Source organism: Aphis gossypii, chromosome 3 (genome assembly GCF_020184175.1).
Source record: "Aphis gossypii isolate Hap1 chromosome 3, ASM2018417v2, whole genome shotgun sequence".
Lineage (NCBI taxonomy): Eukaryota > Metazoa > Arthropoda > Insecta > Hemiptera > Aphididae > Aphis > Aphis gossypii.
In genome coordinates, this window is record NC_065532.1 from 52,199,503 (window position 1) to 52,225,236 (window position 25,734).

Consider the following 25,734-nt stretch of genomic DNA (forward strand, 5'->3'; position numbering starts at 1 on the left):
GTAAAAAATACATTTCTTTCTCGGTCGCGTTCTAAATAGATCTCGCCGAGTGTATTAAATCTAAATCATAATGTTATAATATGAGCTGCGTCGGTATTATGTCGAATACTATCGACGGGCGGTAGGTAAGAATAATAATGAGCAGAAAACGCGAATGGAAAAAAATTCGTCGTCGGAAGACGCGCGACGGGTTAAATAATAATAATAATAATAATGATACAAAGTACAAACGATTTTTAACCGTTGCGAGGCAGGTAAAACCGCCGTCGTAGCCGCCGACGACAGATGGCGCTGCTCGGTTTTCCGCGGTCCAGTCTCCCCCGACGACGACGACAACGACGACCCCGCTCCCCGACCGGTCCGCGGCGCCGACAACACCGCGGTAACCACGCATCGACACGACCGACGACGGCGCAGAGCCCGCACGGCGTCCGTCCAGGTCAACTGGTTTTACCGCGTCGTCCGTTGCGTGTTTTTCGTTCTTTTTTTTTTTTAAATAATATCGTTTTTCCGTTGCCGTCGTCGTAACACTTCGCAGCCGAACTCAGTGTGGTGCCGAGTGTTAAACAGTGTGCAGGTGTGTAGTCGATTTTTTTTAAATTACGGGCAGCTTGAAATACGCACGAAACATCGCCGGTGAACGAGACAGCAGCACATTATTATCGTACAGAAGCCCGGTGGTCGGTATAAACGAACGCGGTTCGGTGACCAAGTGTTCTCTTACTATACCGCGGTCGTTCGTTTTCGTTGGGATTTATTTTTTTGGCACACCTGTTGCCCGCGACCGTGGTGCGATAATCTTGTTTTTTTCCTCGGGTTTTCGCGCTATGCGTTTCGCGAAGATTATTGCGAATATCGCGACGACGTCGTTCGAGGAGCCAGCTGCTGCTGTGACGACGACTAGTCGTTAAACGATAGCGGTTGTCCCTTGCCGACGACGTTTATAGTTTTGACACCGGGGAACCTACTTACGGGGTTACCTACAGTTCGTCTCGCATAACGGTCACCGTTCGCCGTCGCCATTCGGTCCATCGTCGATATGCTGTGCGCCGAGGAATTGATCGGCGGCTTCGACGAGGCGGACGCGTCGGCGTTCAAGTCGCCCATCCGTAGACTCGGCTCTACCAGGAAGATACTTTACTTCAACAGTAAGTACCGAATACTTTTAGAATTGCATTTCTGCAGGATGTTTATAATAGGTATTATCATAAGCTTAACCGTAGCTCGTAGATTGTTATCGTTATATATTATATTACACTATGCGTCTGTTTGGGTTAAGGTCATACAGACGACTAGATGAGGCTCACGAAAACAACCGCTATATTATGTGTATTTTTTCGAAAACACCTACCGTTTTCTGTCGTAACGACTGATACACCCCGTTTGTGCGTCTCTATTACTATATTTTGGTAGTAGACCAGCTGGCGCCCTAGGCCCGAAAAATCCTAATGTCACCTTTGATGAAACGTATTTATTTATTTTTTAATCAAACTGGTTATAGCAAAAATTGTATTTAATTATAATTTTTTTGATTTTGATGTTATCTATGTGACTGTCTATAGTCTATATTACTACTGTATGTATGTGTACCCTCGAGTATTTATCACTTGTTTCGTAGACCGAAACGGTTAGTCGAAAACGATATCCTTATGTCGTCTGTTTACCGCCGTATCATCGTCGCAGTCTTTGGTGACACGTTAACACGCATCATAGGTATTATAGTAGGTAGGCAGTAGGTACATAATATCTTATGCCCCGTTAGTTTTTCCAACGTATACGGATTTATGGTGTACAATTTAAGCGGTTTTTCATTTGAAAGTAGGTATTGGAAAATACGATCGGCCTAGTGGTAACGGTTGACTGATTTTCGCGATAATGAATTACTTAAATATTAGATTTGAAGTGGAGAAAGTAGATGTTTTAATCAAAAACCACGATAAAGAATAATAGAAGACGAACATTGGAAACTTATTAACTTAAGGATTCACACGTTTTTGAATTAAGTCTTAGACTCTATGATGAAATGTCGGAGATTGGTTTTTTCCTAGTAATGTTTGTTTTGATTGAAAATAATCAAAAAATTTATTTTTCAAACTTGACAAGTGAGCGGTAAATATTTTAATAGAATAAAGTGTCGTGTGTGTTATACCTTCTATTTATAAATACGCGAATGAATAGAACTATGTACCACTGGTATTGTTTAAAGTTAAAATGCTTATCTAGAACGTAGGTATGTAAAATATATCGAAATTTATCACTATAGAAATTCATATTCATATGTGCGAGTATGAATAAGTGTAAAAAGTGAGTTATGATGATTTTCAAAGTGAAAGTAAGTTCTTATTAAATATTAGGGACCAATATAATTACATTACATTATCATTTATATCTTACTACTTATGGTAATACGGAAAAGGTACCCACATTGATAATATTTTAACGTTTTGATTGAATTGAGATGATTAATAAATAAATGTTTTCTTTAATTGTATGGTATAAACACTAAATATCTTTAACATTTAGTCATTGATGTAAGCATATAATATTGTATAAAACGTACCATATTATGGTACATATAATACCAATTTAACTATAATAATATTATAATCGGGTTAGTTTTTCTGAAGCACCGTCGCCACTATAGTGACTGGACAAGTTATTATTATTATCTTAAACGATTGCTCGGTATGTTTAATTTGAAAATAACAAATAAACGTCTACTTGTGTTTAAAAATTTATGATAACTGGTTACCTTACCTTATGGATTTTCAGTGTTTTTATCTTAATCTATAAGTTGAAGGAAATGCAAGGAAATGTCAGTCTATTTATTAAATTGTGCTTTAAAAATACTGGGAGTTAAAAAATAATGTGATGGTACTCACTTCCTTCTACTAGGAAACCTTCACTGAACTTCAATTTCAAATACTATTTTTCTTTAACTGTCTTTATACATTTTATACTAAGCTTATCGAACATCTATTTATTCAACTATGGTGGAATAGGATGATTACTACTTATTTATATAATAATATACATCTGGATTGATTTACGGTTTGTGTTTTTTTTATTATGAAAAACTGATTATCAATTATGTATTAAATATGATAATATTTGCAGTTATAAAAAAATGAATTATACGTTGTATTACTACAATTGAATGATCGACTGATTTTACAATAGTTACCAGACACAATTACTTACATATATCATCATTTATAACTTGTTAGTTGTTTATTATTAATCAAAGTATGTTAATGATAACATACATAATCTGATAATTTGTAATAGGTATTATAATTACCATAAAATAAGATTATATAGAGAGGTATTACAAAGAAAATACAATAATGGTAGTATGTTAATGATTTGTGCCTATGTGATACTTATATCACAGGTTATATAAACTATATAATGAGTGAATAGCTAAATTATTAATAAAGGTGTTTATACTTTATTCTGATATAAAGGTTCTATTAAAGGTTGGCCAAATATAAAAGTATGCTTCTTTATAAGATATGTTACGTGCTGTATATTATTATTTTTTCTAATTTGACAATCATTTGAAAAATATTTACACTTGGAAATATAAAATTATCGTGGTCATATTATGTATACAATATATTTGTCGGGGTTTTTTTTTTAATGCTACATTTGTAAAGCGTGTATATAAAACTGTTTTATGTAGATATATACTGTATTAGGAATAAAAAATTTAGATCTGATGAATGCAAAATATTTGTTTTTATATGACGACGTGTCCATGTCCAATCATAAAATTTACATGAGACTAACTTAGTAACTTCAGTCCAAGTTTAGTACTCAAACAGAAATACGTATTGTTGTTTTGAAAGAAATATTAATTTTTACGATATGGTTTTATTTTACTTTTCATTGTGAAAAGCCAATGCAGCTGCATAACGTATTCTTTATCGAAATATCTACACACGTTTGTAAAAGAGGATTTATCGTAGTCGAGCAAAGCTAGGGAGTTTTTGGGTAGCTATTGTCAAGAAATTGACAATAGGGTGAATGATTTTTATCTAAACTTCTTGACACTGCTCGTATACAGATGCATCGTGTAATGGTAAATTTAGTTTAAAACTAATTTCTGTTATTCAAAAAGGCTTCTCAATTTTATATTGTTGTAGACGTGGTTATGCCCTCGTATAATCTTAAACAATGGGCAATATAATATTTCCGTTGATGTGGGCGAGTAACATTTTGATTTGTAGAGTGATTTTATTCATCGGTTTTAATCTAAAGTACAATTATTTTTAATTTATCAATAATGATAGAAAATTTTGTTTTATACTATTATTTTAAATGTAACTGAATACCTATTATTTAAACGAGCACTTATAGTTTATATGTTTATTTTTACGAATTTTTTATACTTGGTTTAAAAGTTTAACTGCAACGCTTTGTAAAACTGTTGGATCATTGCTTATTTTTTTTACAGTGGCCTTTATTTTATTAGTAAAATATTTCACCCTTTTATTTTTTATATAAGTTGATTAGTTAAATTTACAACAGAGATATAGAAATTATAATAATTTGACATTGATTTTTTTTGTCACAGAAGATATTATTGGAAAAGGGTGATTCAAGTTTTTTAGGGTTATAGAAATATTCACTAAGATCAACATAATTTAATTGCTGACGGCCTGTACATAAATTATATTTTCGTATCATTAAGTATTTGAAAATTTTTGAGACTATCAGTGTTGTCATTCAGTTTATCCGTTATTGTTGAAGTTGTGACAATATATGACGTAAAAAATATGATATCAATTGAACATCAATACATTTTCATGTATAAATTATAGTCAAGGTATTTACTACGTGAACCCTACATTGTATACAATTCGTTGTTGCAGACTTAGTAGGAAGTTCAGCTGCTGTCAACGATAGAAATTAACGTGACTGTAAAAGATGAAAATATCTATAGGTTCTGTATGTTTTTGTCGGTTTTTTTCATCACTCCACGTTGGTGAGCAGATGTTCATATTATATCCTTTCCCTACGAGACGGCTACCACCACTGGGCTACCATATGGCTGTGTGTAGTGTTTGAGTTTGACACAAAACTAATTAATCATTTAAAATAGTCGAATATAATATGTCACATTGTTATTTTTTAATATTATTCGACCAAATTTAAAAAGTATTTAATACAATTATAAAACTACTTAACCTTAAAGTAACATAATATTAATTTCATATTTTATGTAGGTACCATTTTAAAATATTAATATTATTTTTTATCATAAATATTTAGTACATATTTAGATATAATTACTTAATTTTTTAAATTTTTTATTTTTAATTATAATTTGTATAGTTTAATTTAAAATTCTGAAATAAAAACATTTTAATGAACGCTGATCGAATATTAAACCAATAGTTAATTAAATCTTTATAATCATTTATGTATTTTAAAGATTTAAGTAAAATGAAATTGTGAAATACTTCCCAAAAATGTTGTGCATTAGCTATTATTAAAATGGATGAAAAGAACCAATATAAAATAATAATGACAAAAAATACTTATGATAACCCTTTATAATATAATGTTGATTTAAAGATTATGGTTTTTTGTTTCAACATAAACTAAAATTTAATATGATCATAGGTATGAAATAATATTTGGTTTGGGTTTAATGCATGGGAATGTATAAAATTAATTAAAGTACCACCCATTATATTTTTATTATTTTTCATACTTAAACATAAATAAAATTCATCAACACTTATTTAAAAGAGTTTAAAAAAATAATTTATAAAAGTATGGTAAAAATCATTAGCAGAAACCAGCTTAACTTTATGTGTCGACACATATTAAAAATAAAAATATTCATATAATATATATATTATCATATATATAAACCACTTACTTTTCCATAATTATTTATTTTCAGCGTAGATATATTAGTATTATTATGTTAATTATTGGTCATGGGTTGATGATTCTAAAAAATAAAAAATAAACGATATACTTAACATTTATTAACAAATGCTAAGAAATATTTATCATTATAAAAGTTGTTTTAGCCCATTTACATATTAAATATTATTATGTATATTGTATAATATATATACTATACTGAATGATTTTAAATTAGACGTTATTAGACGGTAATAATTTCTATTTAGATTTAACCGCGTTCATATACTTATAATTTGTCTAAATATAATTTTTTGACACCTATATAATATGGTTATATGTTACTGTTCCTACTCCGTACGTATTTAAAAATATTGTAAAAGGTACGTAGAAATTAACGTAATTTCATGAGTTGGTTATTGAATAATCATATTTACAGTAAAAATACTAATAATAATAGTTATATTATTATTATTATTATTCTGCAATAAACAATTTAAGCAAATATATTATAATTAAGATAATAAACTAGGTATATTACATTTGTTAATCAACCATTTGGAATTGAATTTTTTTTCTCTGATATGCATATGCAGTTTATAGTTACTTAATTTTATTTTATATACAATATTAATAATATTTATATAGTGTTAAATTATCCTATATGTCATAAATTAGTGTTCTTTCGTGCTTAATACAATTTAAAATGTATATCATTTCATATAAAATAGTTAGTAAAAAAAAAAAAACAATAACAATAAGTTTTGGTCAGTACATTTTCGTTCTACTGGACCTTAATAGATTAGATATTTAACACAATTTAAACTTGTTTTGACTATATTTTGATTGGTCGATAGTATAGTTTTTTGAGAGTATCGAATTTATAATTTTTATGAACTATTTTCTTAATATGCATAGTGGTTTACTTTTTTTATATGAATTGATGTTTTTAATAAGTACCTAAAATATTTCTCTTTCTTAGTGTTGTTTTTTTTACTTGAACCATGACATAGACTTATATTTAAAATGAAACTCTTGAGAACTATTATAGTGACATGACGTGACTAGCAGAACAAAAGAAAAATAATGCTCAAATGAAAAAACCCAGATGCTGAAGTAGTGCTGTTAGGATCGAAGGGGTACAAGTAAAAAAAATTGACACCATTTTATACTTATATCGTTATTATTATTAGACCATGACGATTGCCATAATATTATTATATTATTATATAAATAAGTTGTATTTGTAGAGAAATCGATGTCAGTAAAATGAAAATGAAAACGAAATATTCTATAATAAGTTCGTAAAATATTTTATGATTTATTATATAGTCAGGGAACTAGTATAATATGCCATTTGTTTAGAAAGAGCCGTAGATTGATTGAAAAAAATAGTATCATCACCAAGGTAAAGGCGCAGCTCCAGTGTTTCATTGGGTTATTAATGAGGATGTAACGGATTAAATCGAAAACGTATACTGTATAACGAATTGGACCGTGTAATGTGCAGCAGAATCATCTGTATTGGTCTGCAAATCATAAAAATAATGTTTTTAGAAAACTATTAGTCTTTAAATGTTTATTTGTATAAGAAGAGAAATAAATAAAGTGTTCAAATTCTGTATACATAAGTATACTAGTTTAACATGCCAATTATAATATATTATGTTAGGTAAACTTACGAATTTTTATTTATAAAGAGTTTTCTGACTAGCTATTAATGTAACAAGTAAATATAAGCGACGACTAAGAAAATAATCTGAATATTATCTGTTAGTAAATTTGTATATAAATATACTTAGACTTCTATTATAAGCACTTAAATGGATAATTTACGTATTATGAATGTTTAATGTTTATTATTATTTTTTTTTTTGATTATTTATTAGTGAAATTAAGAGTTTTTCTTTTTAAGCATATTATATTCGATATTGATATATCTTACTCGGTAGAATGTTTTAATTATTCCCGATGAATGAAAACATTATTTTTTTGTAATTCTTTCATAAGAATAGTTACATGTTTCTAAATAAGACCTAACTATTTTTTACATAATTTGACTAAACAATATTGAATATTTAACAACATTATTACATACATAATATATAATTATATTGTATAGGGGAATACACAAATCCAGGAGGCTAATAAAAAAATTAGCTTTCAATTTAAATAATTATTATATGTATGCTCATTATTATTTTTTACTTAATTTACATGAAAAAGTAAATTATGTGGTCGTAATCATTGAAAAATAGATTTATGGCGTTTCTTGACGTTTAAACAGTTTTTATTTTTAACTTATTTTGGTACTTACATATGCTTTACAATATTATATACTCAATATTGTAAACTATAACCACTAACCTAGTCTGAAATAATATGCGTAGGCGTTTGCAAAGTAATTCTGGCATACCCTGTATTATAAATTGAATGTATGCAACTTGTGTGAGTCAAGGTTTATCGGAATTATTTGTCAAGGTCATGTTACTATGGGTAATATTATGTTTTGTCCCCCACGAATGCAGGAAATTGATGATATTCAATATATTGTACATAATTCGTCTGGATTTCGAAAGATGCCCCTATAACTTTTTCTAGCGATGTTTCTTTTTTGTTATATATTATATAGACGAGTATTTAAAATAATTGTGTAATAATATGATTAATTATTTTTATAGTAAATTAATAAGTTTATTATATTATAAAAGTTTAAAAAAATATAGGTTAGGTTAGGTTATTACAAATATGCGCCAAATTTGTTTGTTTTATTTAATAAAATAATATTTAAAATCTATGCTTCAGCTCAAATAAAATATAATAGCTGATTGTTTTAATCTCCAAGTATTATGATATGATTTCTTCTATTAATGCATTTTATCTAGTTTTTTGTTGTATATTTACATTTTTTTGAACAAATTGAAACTGAAATGTTTTTTGGTGTTAAAACTATAAAAACTGAAAAGTTACTAACACTATGGACTACATTTATAACACTTTATTTTTTAATGTATAATTTTACAATTTATTCCTCTTTTATCGTTAGGTTTATATTTTTGGCCATAATTTTAGTCCTTACAATAAAAACTAGAAGATGAGTTAAATATTAAGCACGTTCATCAATCGTTATGCATAGTTAAATTATAAAATTTAGAATTACTGTTTTTTAAAATAGTATTTTTTGGATGGTATTATAGTTTTTTTTTTATTGTAAAGATGTTTATTCTAAAATTTTTTTCCACTTAAAATCTATTTCTATTTTTAGATTTAGGTGTTAAATTTATCTTAGTCCTTAAATTTGGAGCTACATAACACTATTTTATGCATTTTCAATAGAATAATATTTAAAATTATTCCATCTAGCTATTATGCGGTAATAACATAATTGTATTAAGTACTTGAAACATAATAAAATTACGATTACAAAAAAAAAGTATAGAATAAAACTATAGTTTCAATAATGAGGAATTATGTATTTTAGAGTCAAGTTATAAATTATTTAATAACAAAAAATACGAATAAATTAAACAATTTTTTTTAATTAATTTGAATTGATATCTTAAAAAGTTTTTGTGCTCACTGCGCATAATGAAATGTGTTGTTAAACTGTATCTACTTATTACAAATTATTTTACTACCATGTTATTTAATTCTTGTGTGTGTGCCGTTTTGTGGTTTGAGCACTTTAGGGTTTTTTTTATTTAATAATTGACAACATACAAGTTGTATTTTGGTATGTTGTACACTACGTCACTTTCTCTTTTTGGTTCATATTGAATTTCTATCATGTTTCGGCTTCATACGTTTCTCTAACCGTAAAAAATCGGCAGGTCTATTGTGCATTTGAAAATACAATAGGTGATTTATTTTTGAATATGTTTTCGTCAAGTTCATACATATTGTATATTTTGTATATAGCTATATGTATAAATAATATATACATTATACACCACACTAAGTATGCTAAATTTACAAGTAAATAAATCAGAAATGTATACGAAGGTTAATTATTTCTCACGGTTTATACGATTTAAATGTCATTATCATAATATATGGATTATTTTGACCTATTGAAAATTATATTTTAGTAATCCGCTATTTTGGGTGGCCAAATAGTCCATATATTGGTGTAATGATGTATAATATACAACAGTACGCTTTGTTAGTGGACCATGTGTTTTGAAACTCTGTTTTCTGTTCATTTTCACCCTTATATTTTAACTACCGACATCCTGATTTAATTTGGACGTGTTTATGTTCTTGTATAATATGTATACTTTCTATACAAAGGTATATCGTATAGATTGTTACCATTGTTGGCTAATATATTAAGTGTATTTTATTTTCGCTATTTTTTTCATAGTTTTGATCACTATCTAATTAATATTTGGTTCAGTATTTTTTTTTCCATCAAAATAGATTGAGATTATTATCTTATTGTTGTTTGTCACGTTATCGATTTATATTCGTTGGTACCTAAATACTAATCAATTAGTATTCACTTAAAATTTAATTTAATTATATAAAGTAGGTCCTATCTATATTATTTATTTATTATTTTCTTAACTTGTTTAGGTTATGACAGTAAAAATATCTAAAAATAATAATTCAATTATTCTTTTCTATATTATATAGGTATATTTATTTAAATAGGTATTACTATTTTTTAATATTATTTCAATGATAAAATTGATAATTTACAAATTAAAAATGTATTCTTACTTCACGTATATAGTTAATAACCATTAAAATTGTTGCTCTAACTCAAATGTTAAAAAAATATATATTTATTTGTACCTAAACTATATTAGGTATTACATTTAGACAGTTAGTGAATTGGCAACATTGTAAATAGCAGCACCTAAACGAAATAGCTGTTCATATTACATTAAGTAATCAACCTACCGTGAAGTCTCTTGGTACAATTATTCTGACATATGTTTTTCATAAAATATATTTATCTATAAATACAGTATAATATAATGGCTATTTTTTTAATTACAGTAATTTAAAAATATACATATTAGCATTTTAAATAAATATCGGCAATTGATCATTTATATTGTATTATATCATTTATAATGTTCACTTTCATTTTTATTATTATTTTAAAAGTAAATAAAAATATTTATAGTCATAATTTGGCAAAAAAATTAAAAGTGTATCATCAAATAGATTTAATGGTTTATTTTTTATTAAGTACAGTAACACTAAAATATTATATACTTTATTTATATAAATAATGAATTAATTATTTAACGTGTATAATGAATGTATAGATAAAAATAACTATTATTTAAATAATCTATTTTATAGACTTAAAATTGTAGGATTGATATACTGTTTCAAATAAATTTTTAATTAGTATATTTTGTAATGGGAAGGAGGGAGAGAAAAGATTTGAAATATTGATAATATTTAAAAAGCATTTTTTTTTATATAAATAATCTGGTTGGCTTAAATAGCTGTTATGTAAAATATAATATATGAAATAATTACTATTTTATTTGTCTGTATGTGTGGTATTTATATATTGTCAACGATAGTATTATGCGTTCTAGACCTGGTTGTAAACTTATTGGTGCCATAAACAAACATAACACTTAAATCTATTTTGTTCTGGATAGTACGTTATTAAATATTTTATTAATGATCGATTCGTGACATGGATTCAATCCACGTTTATATACAAGTCACGTTTGACACCAGGTTTTCTTATGACTTAATTTTTTCAACATCCTGGAACATTCTCGTGTAGTATATTATGGCTCATTGTGATTCTAGAATAATGTCTGTACATTTTACATACACACACACATATATACAATACATACAGACGTAGTACAGTATTGTATACGGTCGACACCGATGAAACGATTTAAACCCCGAACGACCTCGATTTGATTTCCAGCGTACTCATAACTAAGTATATATTATTATGACGATGGAAAAAGACGTTTTTTCATCCCACTTAAATTTGATTTTGGATAGTAAATTGGCTAGACCCCGTATGCGTTCCCGTGGGCTGGGGAGGCGGGGGTTGGCAATGACGTCATAATGTTATTGAAATCCTTGTATAGTGTGGTGTGGCGGTGCGTAAACGGCGCATTTCCCCTGCGGCCAACGGCGACGGTTGGAAAAGCGCATGATCCGAATGGGATAAAGCGGGGAACTCGGTCCGGCGGGCGGCACACAGCTTCCAGTATCTCACTCGCAACAGTTGTCGACCGTGTTATTCGCTCCGTCTTTCCGCGTCGTCTTGTTGTAAATATTATATATTATCATACAATATTATTGCGTCGTAGGCTTTTCGTATCCGCCGTCGCGCGTCTGCGGTACCAGATGAGTTACGCGGCTGGCGAATAACATGTTCCAGTGTATTGTCCAGCCCAGGAATACGTGGAGCAGGAGCAGCCCCGAGCTTCGAGAACTTAGAGTCGTTTATCCAGGTGATACTCGTCTGCATGTATTTATATTATATTTACTACTTGGCATACCCACGAAACTATATCGTCACAATTATGAAATTAGAAATGGATAAAATATTATTGTCGGGGAGCGGTGTGGAGTGCAGAAGCGGATCGCGCGTATAGCTTTACATTCGATATCGTTGACGCAGGTCTTGCTACACTGACTCGTGACTGTCATAATCCCCATACATATATAGATGTAGTCGTAATGGTAAAGAATGTTTTGGCTGTACATGGTTGACGGTTCATTTGTCACGTGCGTGTTAGCCTAACGAAATTCGGTTTTGCGTAGTTAGCCCGTGTGTACCGTAAGCGTATTTCGCTGTTATACGCATGGCAGGACGTGCCGGAGAGATCGATGACACCCGTTGCGGCGGCAGCGGCGGTAGAGGGCGGTAACGCTCTCCCACCGGAACGTCCGGAACCGATTGTCTGTGATTTCCGATATTAAATACAATTTCAAATGAGAGATTCCTCTCTCAAAGTAATCGATCTTAATGTTATGAATATGCAATATGTATAGGTATACTTGATATAATTATGCGTTTTCAATTACACCTATTGGTTTTATGCAATTCAGTATACAATTTATTACATTCACCAATTTTTTCATTGTAGTTTATTATTTCTATACTTATATGATTAGTGATTATTTTTTATAACGAGTATAAATTAGTTTTAATTTTTATTCTCTTATTTAAATATTCAAATTTCACTGTTCATACTAAATATGTAAATCATAGGTATCATAGCTAGAGATATTAGGTATATCAAAAGTAAGGTCAAAATGAAACCAAAATGAACTAAATTATTACCTATGTGGATCAATTAAACATTATTTAATGATTATCCTTGAAAAATAAAAAATATTTTAGTATTTATTAAGTTATTTTGCTGTAAAAAATAACTTACAATTAAAGCTATTTTGAGTTTTAATTTTAATTTATTTGAATTCGTTACTTATAGGTTATAGGTATGCTTTTTATTAAAATCGTAATATAAATATTGTTCATCATAATATCTATTAGTTTATTTAAAAAAATACATAGTTTTAATATTTCTATAAACAGTATAATCAAAGCTTACTAAAAACAAGATAACAAAATGGATAGTCTAAATTATATAATAATAAAAAAAAAACAGCATGGCTACAGAGATACGTATAATACAAATTTATATACAATAAATCTTATTATTTTTTTATTTTTATAGTAGAAGGGAAGATAAAAACAATGGTAAAGTAGCACAACTACAAGTGGTTTACAATGTTTTTTTTAATGTCATGAAACGGGTTGTGAATATCAGCCAACAAAACGATAATTTCACAAACATCTACTCTTCTACTTACATTTCTTGACCTTATAATATATTATACAGTACCGTATTATATTACTTGAAGATAACTTAAAAATTGGTTGCACAATACATTGTAATTCAGAAGTAATTTTTTTTTTATTAAATATTTTATGTAGGAAAATTGAAATAACATCCAAGTTTCAATATTAATAAACAATTTAAATTTCGTTTAGTAGTAAACAACTATAAATATTTTGGGTTGATAATTCTATTATAACAGTGAATATAATAGGTATGCCAATTAGTACCTACATCGAATACATAACATTCTTAATTACAGTTTTTTAAGATAAATACAATACATTAAATTTGCTATACTATAATAAAATTACCTATATTATGTGTAAATGTCAATCCAATTATCTTATGTTTTTTTAATGATTATTTTTAAGTTAGGTTTTTTTTTAGTTAACTTTATATAAAACCAACTTTTAAGATTTTTAAGTTTGCAAAATGTTGTATTACAATATTCACGTCCAAGAATACTTTGTTATAATTACATTAATACATTTCAATATCTTTAATTTTTACTACTGGTTTAAAATTTTAATTATAAAATAAAAAATTGCCGTGTTTATTATTGTTAATAATGTAAGTGACTTACTTGAACGAATATAACAAAAGTGGAGTATAATATTGTGTGATATTCGTTATATTATATCATTTATTTAGATATGAATATTTTATAATTTCATGAAACTGTTGGCAATTATTTTTTGTGTTATTTATGTTTTTTTTTCATATGATTCATGCATAGCTTCTTTGTATTTCTCCACCCTTGTTTTTGTTATTCATTCAAAACATTCACAATCAGTGATTTTGTTTGCTCTTGTCAAATAGAACGACCATTAAAAACCCTACCCTCATAGTTATGGACAAAAGATGGTTGAAATATCCTCATATTTTTCCCTTTCTAAAGACTATGTATTTTTTTTTTTTAATGATATTGTTGAACAAATAAAAATAGTAATATTTATGGGTGGAAACGTTGAAAAAAATATTTCAAAAAATCGATATGAAACTATAGGATCACTTAATTTTTATAGATATCATAAACTTTAGTTCGTAAATCATTATTTTCAAATACAAATGACAACAATATGGGAAATGGGTTTTATTTTTATTTCCAAAATCCTAACTCGTTATGGGTGTTGACTATTTGGTAACGGCTTTCATCGTGATCCGATAGTTAGGTATATTTACCTATACCATGATTTATAATATCATAGGAAAAATTAATGTCACTGTTCATATTTATTCGTGTATTATTAGCATATGGCTCCAACAAACACAAATAAATAACAATAATATGTATACAACTACAATAAAAATAAAAAATTAAAACTAATAGTACTAATTAAGTTGTTTAGTTAGTTAATTATTTGTGTAGTGCTACTTCTTTAATAACTCGACTTCTATTGGAAGTTAACAATTAGCTTAAAGTCATTGAAGATGGAATGTGTATGCAATCATACATACAATTTATTTATAAATTTGTTCTGATTCGTGACTATAATGCACTCGGGATCAACTGTTAATTTGAATCCGTATTATTTTATGATGTTAGGTCTGTTTTTAAACAATTATTGTAGTAACTACCAATATTATGTATAGGTATCAGGCAATAATACATAGCTTATAGTACATGTTTGCTTATACTAATCAGTGAATGATTAAAATATATGTTCAACGAATATACCTACAGGTTATTGGTAAAAATTTAAATTACTAGAATGACTAACATTTTAAGTTAAGTGGCAAACAAATTATGTAGTAGAATTGTAAACTAATAGTTCCACCAAACAAAGAACAGTATTTTAATTCAAAATTATTATTAAAAATTATATGACGATATGTGCAGTATATAACACATGTATATTAGGGATTCGTATTTAAACGCTGATGCGCTGATGGTATAAAATGTGTTGAGAGAATTATAAAAAAAAAACTTTGAAGTACCTAGTAAAGTATAAATAATAATAACTAATAAGTATATGAGGGAGGGCTCTAGACATTATAACTACATATAAGGGATCTGTGTTGAGTAGGTATATAAAAAGATTTAGAAATCAGGGATAATGGTTTTCCTGAATACATTTTATGAACGAGGGTAAAAAACCCTCATACGTACTTAGAATTTAATTTGTTTAAATTTCCTATTATACGTAGGAATTTTTGGCTTCAAATTTTGTGGTAAAAGTTCAATTTAGGTTTTGAAATTTTAAATTATACTATAATTTTACTTTTAATATATACCATTTAAAATAAATTTTATTTAAAAAATACTTAATTGTATATGTACTTTTAGTTAACATTAAATTTTTGAATTATCAAGAATATTTCACAACATCTATATAATTCATTAAAATTACAATATCTATAGTGACGTCTAAACAATATTTAGAAACTCATTTTCAGTTTTCACAATTTAGTAAGTAGTTACTTTTTGAAATAATATTTTTTAATGTATTTATGTTCTGTAGAGTTCTATGTAGACTTGTAGTATGTATTTATTCTTGAATGTTTAATGTTTATATTATTATGAACGAGAAACCTTTTTTATATATTACAAAGTTTGTTGTTTTTTGTAAGAACAATGAAAAATAAGTGACGAAAAAAAAGAGCAACTCATACAAGATGTGGTGAAAGTTATTGCATATGGTTTTCGTCTTTCTGAAAATAGGAACTACATTTCCGTCAGCAATCATCCTTAGAAGGGGTCGGCTTACAGTTGAAGGGTGGCCAGTGTGAGTCACGCTATATATCGTTTCTTCTTTCCCTCGCACCCGTTGAAACACTGGTATACACGTACAGTGCTTCGTTGTTTTTTACATCAATATAATATCTTTTCTCCAATAATAAAATTGACTCCGTGTAAAAAATATTGACGTTTTGGTCACCGTATTAAATTAATTATTTTTGGAAATAATAAAATATTGGATTGTAATTCTGATGAATACGCCAATTGTTATTTTTCGTAGTTACTACTCTCAACTTTCAGAGCAAAGACGTATGTTTCGATCTCATTTTATACGATTATCGTGGTAAGCAGCATACGATTCTTTTACAATGTGTATTAATACACATTGACATCGATGTATCCGTATGTTTGATATGACTCGTCTGAGTTTGTTCTATTTTTCAACGCTTAGTCAACTGGTGGAAACATATTACGCCGTTCGGATACTGCGTTGTTTCAAAACACTTTCTTGTTCCTAAATTATAGTTCAATATTTCAATTTGTTTGATATTTTTTATCTTAATGATTATTCTTTTTCTTATTTTTCTGTTTTAGTTAAGATTAATTTAGTAAAATCACATTGGAGAATCGTTTTATAATATTATTATATGTGATGTGGTTTGAATGAATCCAATTATAAAGGTAATTTAAGAACTTTCGAATTCAATTTTGACCTTAGTGCAAATAGTGATGAATTAAATCTAACTATGAGAATGAATATATAAATACTCGTTTATTTATGTATTTATTTTGTATTTTTTTAAGTATAACTATGCAAATACGCGACAATCATATAAATATTAGTAATATTAATTAGCAACACGACAACGAGTAATATTGAAAGAAGCAAAGAAACAATTGTTCTGTATTCAAATAAAATTTTAGGCTATGTTGGCTTTTCACTTTGTTTAGAATAATACCTTTATCAGACGTGAGTAGATTTGCATTTCCTTATACTTCCGGGCACGTTATTGTATTGTATTGTATGTCTTTGATAGGTTATTTCCATTTCCTAATTGTTTGGAAAATTAAGCATAAAACTATTTCTTCATATCGAACCGTCTGAATGCAGAAAAATTAAATGTAAGTAACAAAATATTGTGTTAGACATTTTCTAAAAAGAATTATTTTGTCTGTAAAAAAAAAAGTGCACTAGATATTTAAAATATTTTGTTTTATTATATAAGTGGATAATATAAGCACATAATTGTGTTATGTTTTATCTTTAAGTACTATACATAATATATAATTAACGTATTACAGGTTTTAACAGTAATGTAATCATGTAATCATTAAAAACCATTCAAAAATAAAAATTACACTATTTTTTTTTTTTTTGTATATTAGTTATCATATAAAAATAATATAAATAAATGTAAGTACGCGTTTTTTTCTGATACAGTAATGTTTTATTTAAAATTATTTTTTTTTAATTTACAATAACAATTCAATGCATTGAGATGAATCTTGACTTGCTTATATTTACCTATATTTAACTATATTAAGTTATTGAATTTTTTGAATATTTTATAAATTATAATTAATAGATTTTTTTTTTTAATTTCGGTCGAGGACAAATATAATGTTTCGAAATTATTGTAGTTTGTATATTTATAATTTTGTAACTATTATAACTTATGATTTACTAGTTCATATACATAATAGTATAATACACATGTTGATGTATTTCTTAGTAGATGTTTTGGAGGAAAATGGATTAGATAATTTGTTGTTGCTGAATATAATATGCAATGGTTTTAGTTCTTCTTAGTTTTTTAGAAAAGACTTTTTGTAGAAAACTATATTTATATTTTTGCAATTTTATGAAAATAGGAGAAAAAACCGTTAGAAACTTTGGTTCAACACGTTTTTAAACATTTATCTATTTAATAATATTCAACAATTTATTGTAACATTGATAAGTAAAATTATTTTTTCTTAAATTTTAGTCTTTATTGGTCAGTATGAATGTGAATTACCATCTACCAATGTGTATATTGTTATGCTAATTTATTTACACATTTAGTTACAACTTGAAACACTCATTCTTCAATATTATTTACTAATCGAAAATGATGAAAATACTATAAAATGTACTAATATTATTATAAACATTAGAAAAAAATACAATAATTATAATATTTCTTATTACATCATAAAAGTAAACATTTATGAATGTATACTTAAATAAGACTAATATATTATTACAAACTATAATTTTATGTATGTTTTACTGTTCCAAAACATAATTAGATACTACTATAAGCTTATCGTGTATCTAAATAATAGTACCTATTGTATAAATCATATTACTAGTTAACCGTTTAATAGGTAAAATAGCTTAAAAAGCTAAAAGCGTAAGCTATACTTTTGTTGTTTTATAAATGTGATAAAATACCTATCTATAATATAGCTGATATTATTATATTAAATAATCACTATAATTATAATAAGATGTACTTATTGCACATTGAGATAATTATTTATTGTTTAAGTAAATATAAAAATACTATTTTTCGAATGTATTATCAAATTAAATTAGCCACATAAAAATCGCTTCGGTTTTTTTTTTATTTGGCGATAATTTATAATTATCTATATTTGCGTGTTTCAATATAAGTGATTGTCTCGAGGATTGTTAATAGGTGTCTTATACACTTAATAATTTATTAATAATGATAACATAATACAATAATAATTGTACGTATAATACACTTAAATAATGCATTCGGTCGGTTCCGAAGTACCATCGGCATAGGTGCTTAAATTGTGGAGGATGAAGTTCATCGCGCTAAATTGCACTATATATTCGATTGCGCGTATACGTACTATACGTATATAATTTTGACGAGAAAAACGCGGTCATATCTTACATAATGGCATATGCCATTAAACACAATATTATATTTAACGAACCTATATATAATGGTAACAACTCGGCGGTGGTGGTTGGACAATGACCGCGATTCCGTTATGACCGTGGAAACCCCGCCGTGCGCTGCCGCCACCGCAGTTTTCTCGACGGATATGAGGTAGCGCGATGGTGGTATTCAAAACCTGTAAAAATACGGTTTATTTATTTTCGTTCGATTTTTTTTTTTTTTTTTGTTCAATTGTTCGTTCTATTATTTTGCGCGATCGTCGTAGCCGCCGATAGGAAAACGAAAGAAAAAAACACCTAATAACTATAGAACAAATTATAATAAGTATACCTATATATACCTAACATACCGATCACCTCCACCAACCGCACCGTCGTCGTCGTCTGTTGTTGTGTATTGAAATTTTCGTTATACCGTATAGTTGGCATAAATCACGTCGCACACTTCCCCACCATCACCGCCCCGCCGATGAATAGTCGCGAGTTGCAGCGAGCGGAGAACACACGACGCGCGGCCAACACAGACAGTTTACGCGCACGTGTCGTACGGGATGGTCTCCGATATCGTTGTATGACGTTCTCGTGCACAATAACAATAACAGCTCGTGTTTTGTTTGTGTGTAGGAGAATATCGTATTAGTAAAATAATAATTATTAATTTCATTTTATTAAAAGTCGTGTGTGTGCTGCGTGTGCGAACGATATTATGTGCGTGTGACGGCGACGTAACGCGTATTCGACCCGACCGTGTTATAATACTGCATCGGTATTATTATTATTATATCATAAAATGGGGAAGATGTCTTCGGTCACCACGGCTGTCAATGCCGCCGACGAGAGGACGATGACCGCCAAGGGTAAGGTACTAAGGGCCTATAGCTGCGGGGGTCTGTAATAAATTATGAATTACGATCGTACAAACGTGACGCGTACAATGGCTTCTGACGCATTATCGTCTTACCCGGGGAGTCTTGTTGTGGGTACACAGTTTTTTTTCTCATCCGGATACGAATAAAATATTAAAATGGAATAAAAGTAGGTATACGATGAAGGAAGAAACGTTTTAAATGTCATTTATTTAAACGCACCTATGTGAAGCAGATGGTATATTATAATGCGCTAGTATGACGTAATTTCAAAAAAAAAAAATATATATAATATAAATAATATTGTAAGAATTAGAATAAAAGTTTTACCTAGGTAATTGTTACATGATAGTATTAACACGATTCATATTATATTTTGTTACTAAATTGGCTATAATCTTGTAGTGGATAGAATACAATATTATACTCTCGACTGTAGTTATGACTCCACTAATAGAGTTTTACACGATTTATATTTTCAATTTATATTTTTCTCTCTTTCGATAAATCAAAGAACTTAATTCTAGAAAATAAATTATTTACTCGTGTTTACATTAATATTTTTACCATATTAGTGAAATCTCTTTGCTTGATTATAGGTACCGCAAACCAAAACATAAAAGTATATTGTTATATTGTTTTGTCTACAGTTGTCACGTAGAAATTACGAGATTAGAGTTTACTGGTTGTAGTTTCTACTAATTATTGTATTATTTATTCAACATTTTCATGTTTAAAAACTTAAATGACTTTTTAATATTATTATTTATTCTATTATTATTTATCTATGAATTATTATAAGTAATTTAGTTAATTTTAAATTTATTATTCTCGTCGTAGGTCTTTAAATATTGCTTACAATCAATTTATAATATTTTTTCACTGCCATTTCACCCGAAGCTTTGACGTCAATGTGGGATCACCTTGAAACTTTTGTGGTGTCATATTATTATTGTTATGATAACAGCGTGGGTACAGGGTGCCTAATATAGTGCAAAGTCATTAACAGTTCTGTATGGGGTTGACGGTTGTCAAGAAATTTGAAGGTTTTTTGTTAATAAGAGCTTTTGTAATTTTTTGTATTGTTTAATAACTAGCTCTGTTAAAAATAAGAAAACTTAATAATAAAATATATAAATCAATGTGAACTTTATTAGCAAAATATTTTGTATAATAATATAGGTAGTGAAGTTTATCGATTGCTTTCTTGTATCATTGTAACTAGGTACAATAATAGTTATACTAAATAACAGTGAAAACTATGTGATAATAACAGAATATTATGGTTAAGTATATTTGTTTAGACTCTTTTCTCAAAATAATTATTTTATAATGATATTATTAGGAGTAGAACCTATTTATTGAAATCAATTTTAAAACACTTATTTTATGAGATGCAAATTTATAAAGGACAATTTTTAAGTAACTTAATTTTTACTACATAATGGATTATACGTATCTACTATTGTTATGAAATTAATAATGCATTGTATGCTCTTAACGTAATTTATTAATTAACAAAGCTATAGATAGATAATGTATAATATTATTTGATATACAATTATTACTTGTCTTATTTTATAAATTACCAATTTAATTTTCTGTCCGAGTGAATAAATGTTGCTGATCTTTTTACCATAAACTGAATAATTATAGAAAATGTGTCTTTGTTTATTTTGTGTTTTTACTTTTTAACTAATTATGCATCGTTATAATGCTAATATTGTTTTATATAGTATAACTTGTACAAAGAATAGTTAGATAATAAAGAGGTAGTTAAATAATAGTTTTGAATCCAATATGTAGAGATATATTGTGTATTATTTTTAAAATTGTATATGTTTGTATTTGATTAAAATTATTTTGTATTGACTGTAAATAATAATTTAATGTATGCTATGTAAATATTACAAAATATATAAAATGTACACTGTACCTAGATAAATGAAACTTTGTATTAAAATATCCATTCAATAGAAGGTATATTTACATAGTTGAGTAAGCGTATTTAGAAGGTAACAATTGGTAAAATTTTATTATCACAATACTTTTATATAACTATTATATTTGATTTGCACAAGTCCATAAAAGTAATATTTAATTTTTAGAATCATCATATTAAATTATTTTGATCAATAAAGTAATTTAAAATGTATAGAGCTGTGTTTTGTCCGCTTTCGTTAATGTGAGTATTTAATAATAAATATTATAATACATAATTAATAATAATACCGTTTTTTCAACTTTTTTGTTGCCGAGATTTTATCTGTTTTAGAATAATAATTTTAAAAGTTGAATTTTTCCACGCTTGTTATACATTTCCGGTATAGAGTAACGAGGTCACACTTTATTTTGTTCTTCCTTTTACAAGATTCCTCGTATAGTTATTATAATATTTTGACGAGTATTTTGACTATTGAAAGATTTAACATAACATGTATTCTACTATATTATGCACAAAGGGTGTAGTATAGTGTTAAATGTAATTCATTTCCAGTAGGTGTACGTGGTATACTTTTAACCTACCTAGTCTAACAGTGTTATTATGTGTTTCCATATTTAAATTAACTTTCGTATTGAAACTTATTTTTTTAGAAAAATGACTGCAGCTCTAAATTTATATGATGCATAATAGAATTTCATAAATATTATAAAAATGACGTGTTGAATATTTTAATATAGTTTATAATATCTTATTAATAACATAACGCGATGGTACATATTATCACGAAAAAATTTGACTACCACATTTAATTATAAAACTATATAATAATAATTTTTCTTTTAAAACCACTGATGACTCACGATCAGACACTATAGACGATAGACGTTCCCCTTTTGGCGTTTTTGATTGATTCCGTTTCTCTTTTTTTTTCGTTTTCTTTCTCTCTCTCTATTCCGGAGAGTATTATATATATAATATATAGTATACTATATATGGACAGGGGCTGCTTTTTTCCCCTCAACATGGTAAGGTTTTTTGAATCGGTGATTAATTATAGCCATTTGACTCCACCCTGTACCCGTATTTCTTTGACGAAAAGAGCACGGTAGATTTTCTGTGTGTGTTCACTTTAATAGCTGAGCATCATATACGCGACACGTTCTATACTCCAAAAGGGTCAATGAAGGTGAATTCGAGTAATTTTTATGTTTGTAACAAACTGATGAATTAATAACACGATTATCCAATTAAAGTCAGTGTGTCGTTTTAAACTCAATACACAAGTATAAATTCAACACATTTATGTTATATAGAATAACGTATAATGACGTTTCGCTCTTCGGCGATTGAAAATATGAACAATTCAAATTTCCCGGCTACCGGAATACATTAGTCGGTGACTGTCAGGTCAAGTCGGGCTGCTAGACAATTTTATTTTTATTATCGGACACGTTCTTCTGACGATAGATATGCCTCCCGTGCGTTGAATTCGAAATCTTTCACAGCCGGCGTCATTTAAATATAGCCACTTTGTATTTATCGAGTACTCTACCTACTCTGACGCGTATAGAGGAAGTTGTGCGACTACAGTGAGTACTAATTTTGCTTTCAAAATGTTGAGCTCTGTTGGAAGGCCTGACAGCCAACAAACGCACACCCTTTTCCGTGCTACGGTCGCCCCTAATGGTGTCGCCCTTATCACAATCAACGGTTGGACGTTTCGTCGAGCGATATCATCTAAATTAAATACTATTATTATTACTTTTCGTTGGTCGTGTTTGGTGTTTCCGTGTTACCACACAATGGGTGTACCGTTATTATTGACTGGCTGGTTGTAAACAGCACGGTATAATTTGTTGTATAATATACGGTTCGTAACGGGGAGTCTTCCAATGGCCCGAATAGGAGACCGATAATGGATCGCCGGACGTGCAACGATGGGGTCTATACGTATTTTATTCGGAAGTAATATTATCAAACCGTCCGAGATCACGTCATTTGTGTAACGTCCATTCAACGTGCCGCTGGTAAAATGTGCATGGCCAACGATGACGTATGCAGTGCTTTTGAATGTCATACGATGCATTTACGACATGTCCGTACGGGCTGTAGGATATGGCGTGTACCGTTCTATTTTTAAAAATTAGAATCGCCAAGCGTCGTTTCGCCGGCGTATTTTTAAACCGCGTGCTGATTGACGCCAACGTACCACGGAAACTGCTCTCGTATCACTGAACGGTAGATGTTATTATGTATAATATAGTTACACTCTTGGCGATGGGCGGAGAAAGAGCTTGCAAGATGAGCCCCAAGGTCGTGCCTTTGTTTTGTCATCTTAATGACGAGAAAATTATTGTGAATTTGATTTATTAGCTTACCCATACGATACTCGGTGAACCTGTGTAGAATTTTATTTTCGAGTTGTGTAGCAATCGGTGTGCAACGAGACCGTAATGTAAACTCTAAATATTTACAAGAATATAAAGAATATAGTGGATGGGGTTATTCAAAAATCGATATATGAGAGTTGTGAAAAATAAAAGAATAGCCGAACAAAGAGTGTGCGTTAAATAATACATGCGAAATTGTGATACTGAAAATAAAAGTGTGTATATTTGGAGGGAACCTAGGGATGGTAAAAATAGATTTTAAAATTATCTAAACGGATATGGGGGAGTTTCAAAATGGCTTAAATTATTTCAAAATAAAAATTACGACATTATAACTGTAGTGAGTAAAAATAGTTTCAACCCTAACATGTCGTCTATATCAATATACATACATATGGTGTTTAGTTTTAATGTTAATAAATATTATGTTGAATATTATTGTTAAGTCTAGAAATTATTTTCAATTTGATCAAAAAATATATCCCGAACATCTGTGATTGTAGATCAATGATTTATACAATCTACAAGTTCGGACATCAAAAAAGTAGGTCAAGTCCATCTAAACGAGTTTGTAAACATTTACGAAATACGTTAACTAGGAATATTTGACCTCTAAAAGAAGAACAGACACTTCTCGACCAGGGATAAAATTGTAATTTCCAAACTTGGCTGTTATACTTCTATAAACTAACCAAGGTATTGGTTTAAAATTAGAGCAATTAAATTTATTTAAAAAAAATGCATTGTTATCTTGTTAAATAAACTGCGTTTACTGAATATCAATGACGGGTTGACCGTCATCGAGTTATTGATTTGTATCAATAATAATAATTAATGACATCATCGTTAATGACATTCAGGTTATTATACAAGTACGTATGTACTAGATATATTATATCTTTGGCCTATCATAGTTTGTCATAATTATATAATAATATGTCTGTGTTACGTTTATTTTCCGCTTGTTTAAATAGTATATATAATATATTGTACTTTGTTGATATTCATTTGACACGTGTATTTAATGAACACAATGGACAGTCAATGGTTCGTGTATTATAATGTAATACGGTATTCAATATTCGTTAATAATCATTATTCGTTATCATTTATAGTTACAATTTACAATACCTACATGCGAGTACCGTTTTGCTCGTAATTATATACTCGAGTTTTTAGTGCGTATTGAAATTGTTCTTAATT

General features: G+C 28.4%; 1 protein-coding gene across 3 annotated transcripts in view; it reads left to right on the forward strand.

Annotated features, from left to right (window-relative positions):
- The first annotated feature begins 394 nt into the window (after positions 1-394).
- Positions 395-25,734, forward strand: part of LOC114119257 (SLIT-ROBO Rho GTPase-activating protein 1-like) — a 45,072-nt gene continuing 19,732 nt past the window's right edge. Inside the window, exon 1 of one of the 3 annotated variants that reach the window (XM_027980762.2) lies at positions 395-1,148. In XM_027980762.2, the coding sequence (XP_027836563.2) occupies positions 1,040-1,148 (109 nt within the window). In that variant the 5' untranslated portion in view covers positions 395-1,039. Of the gene's footprint in view, positions 1,149-12,071; positions 12,333-19,816; positions 20,188-25,734 lie in introns of those variants that run through there. The other 2 variants (XM_027980763.2, XM_027980764.2) reach the window with 2 other exon arrangements.